At 39.4% G+C, this 1,010-nt stretch overlaps 1 protein-coding gene across 1 annotated transcript; it reads left to right on the top strand.

Annotated features, from left to right (window-relative positions):
• LOC109329371 (serine/threonine-protein phosphatase 7 long form homolog) lies at positions 1-1,010 on the top strand. Its single transcript, XM_019563039.1, has 4 exons — positions 1-312; positions 414-493; positions 598-685; positions 777-1,010. Exons 1-4 carry the CDS (start codon positions 1-3, stop codon positions 1,008-1,010), a joined length of 714 nt encoding a protein of 237 aa, XP_019418584.1.

The following is a 1,010-nucleotide window of genomic DNA, read 5'->3' on the forward strand; positions in this document are numbered from 1 at the left end:
ATGGGTCAAAGAATCCAAATGAGTTGGCTCGACTCAACTTTTGCGGTTCTACCACCACATGCTGATGATGCTGTTATTGAGCGACAGGCAAGAGCGTTTATATTACGCATGATTGGAGGCTACCTCATGCCAGATACATCAGGATCACGAGTCCACCTGATGTATCTCCCATTGTTGGAGGACTTTTCACAGACATTCCAATATAGTTGGGGTTCAGCAGTATTGGCGTGTCTATATCGTGGAATATGTCGTGCGGCACTCATAAGTTACCAAATTGAAATCGGTGGATGCTTGCATTTACTACAGTCATGGGTATATGACCGTGTCCCAATGCTAGCTGATATCGTGGAATATGTCGTGCGGCACTGATAAGTCACCAAATTGAAATCGGTGGCTGCTTACATTTACTACAGTCATGGGCATATGACCGCATACCAATGCTAGCTCCAAGAGTACACAACAACGACTCCCAAACTTTCCCTTTAGTTCAAAGGTATATTTTTTTCCATTACCTTATTAAAAAATATTTTTTTCCAAGCTTTTATTTTGTTTCAAATTATTTATCTAATAATAACTACCAATTACATGACATTTTAGGTGGGCGCAACATCTAATCACCACCAACATCCCTGGTCATGCAACGAACATAATACGGTCAATGTTGGATCGCTTGCGCATTGAACGGGTAATTTCTGTCAATTCTAATTTTTAATATATTTACTATTATTTTTAACTATTCTTGTATTCATTAATTACTAACTTTGTTTATATATTAGTTTGGGTGGACCCCATATAGGAACATTACCTATGTGGGTCCCATACCTGATGTAGTCAGAGCACGTGTATCACTCATATGTTTTGCACTTGTTGAGTGGCATGCTACTAATCGGGTGATGAGACAGTTTGGTCTACTACAACCCATTCCAGAAGATCCAATTAATCTGGAGAAACAATACAAGATGGATCTACGTGGGAAGAATGACTACAACTGGCCTCAAAAGTATGATTAG

This window comes from Lupinus angustifolius, chromosome LG16, assembly GCF_001865875.1.
Source record: "Lupinus angustifolius cultivar Tanjil chromosome LG16, LupAngTanjil_v1.0, whole genome shotgun sequence".
In the NCBI taxonomy this organism is placed as follows: domain Eukaryota; kingdom Viridiplantae; phylum Streptophyta; class Magnoliopsida; order Fabales; family Fabaceae; genus Lupinus; species Lupinus angustifolius.

What these genes read in the sequence shown, in the direction of transcription:
- LOC109329371 (XM_019563039.1), top strand. Translation starts at nt 1, where the DNA reads ATGGGTCAAAGAATCCAAATGAGTTGGCTCGACTCAACTTTTGCGGTT. An exon ending in ACTTTCCCTTTAGTTCAAAG is followed by an intron (nt 494 to 597) that starts GTATATTTTTTT and finishes ATGACATTTTAG; the next exon opens with GTGGGCGCAACATCTAATCA. An exon ending in ATCGCTTGCGCATTGAACGG is followed by an intron (nt 686 to 776) that starts GTAATTTCTGTC and finishes TTTATATATTAG; the next exon opens with TTTGGGTGGACCCCATATAG.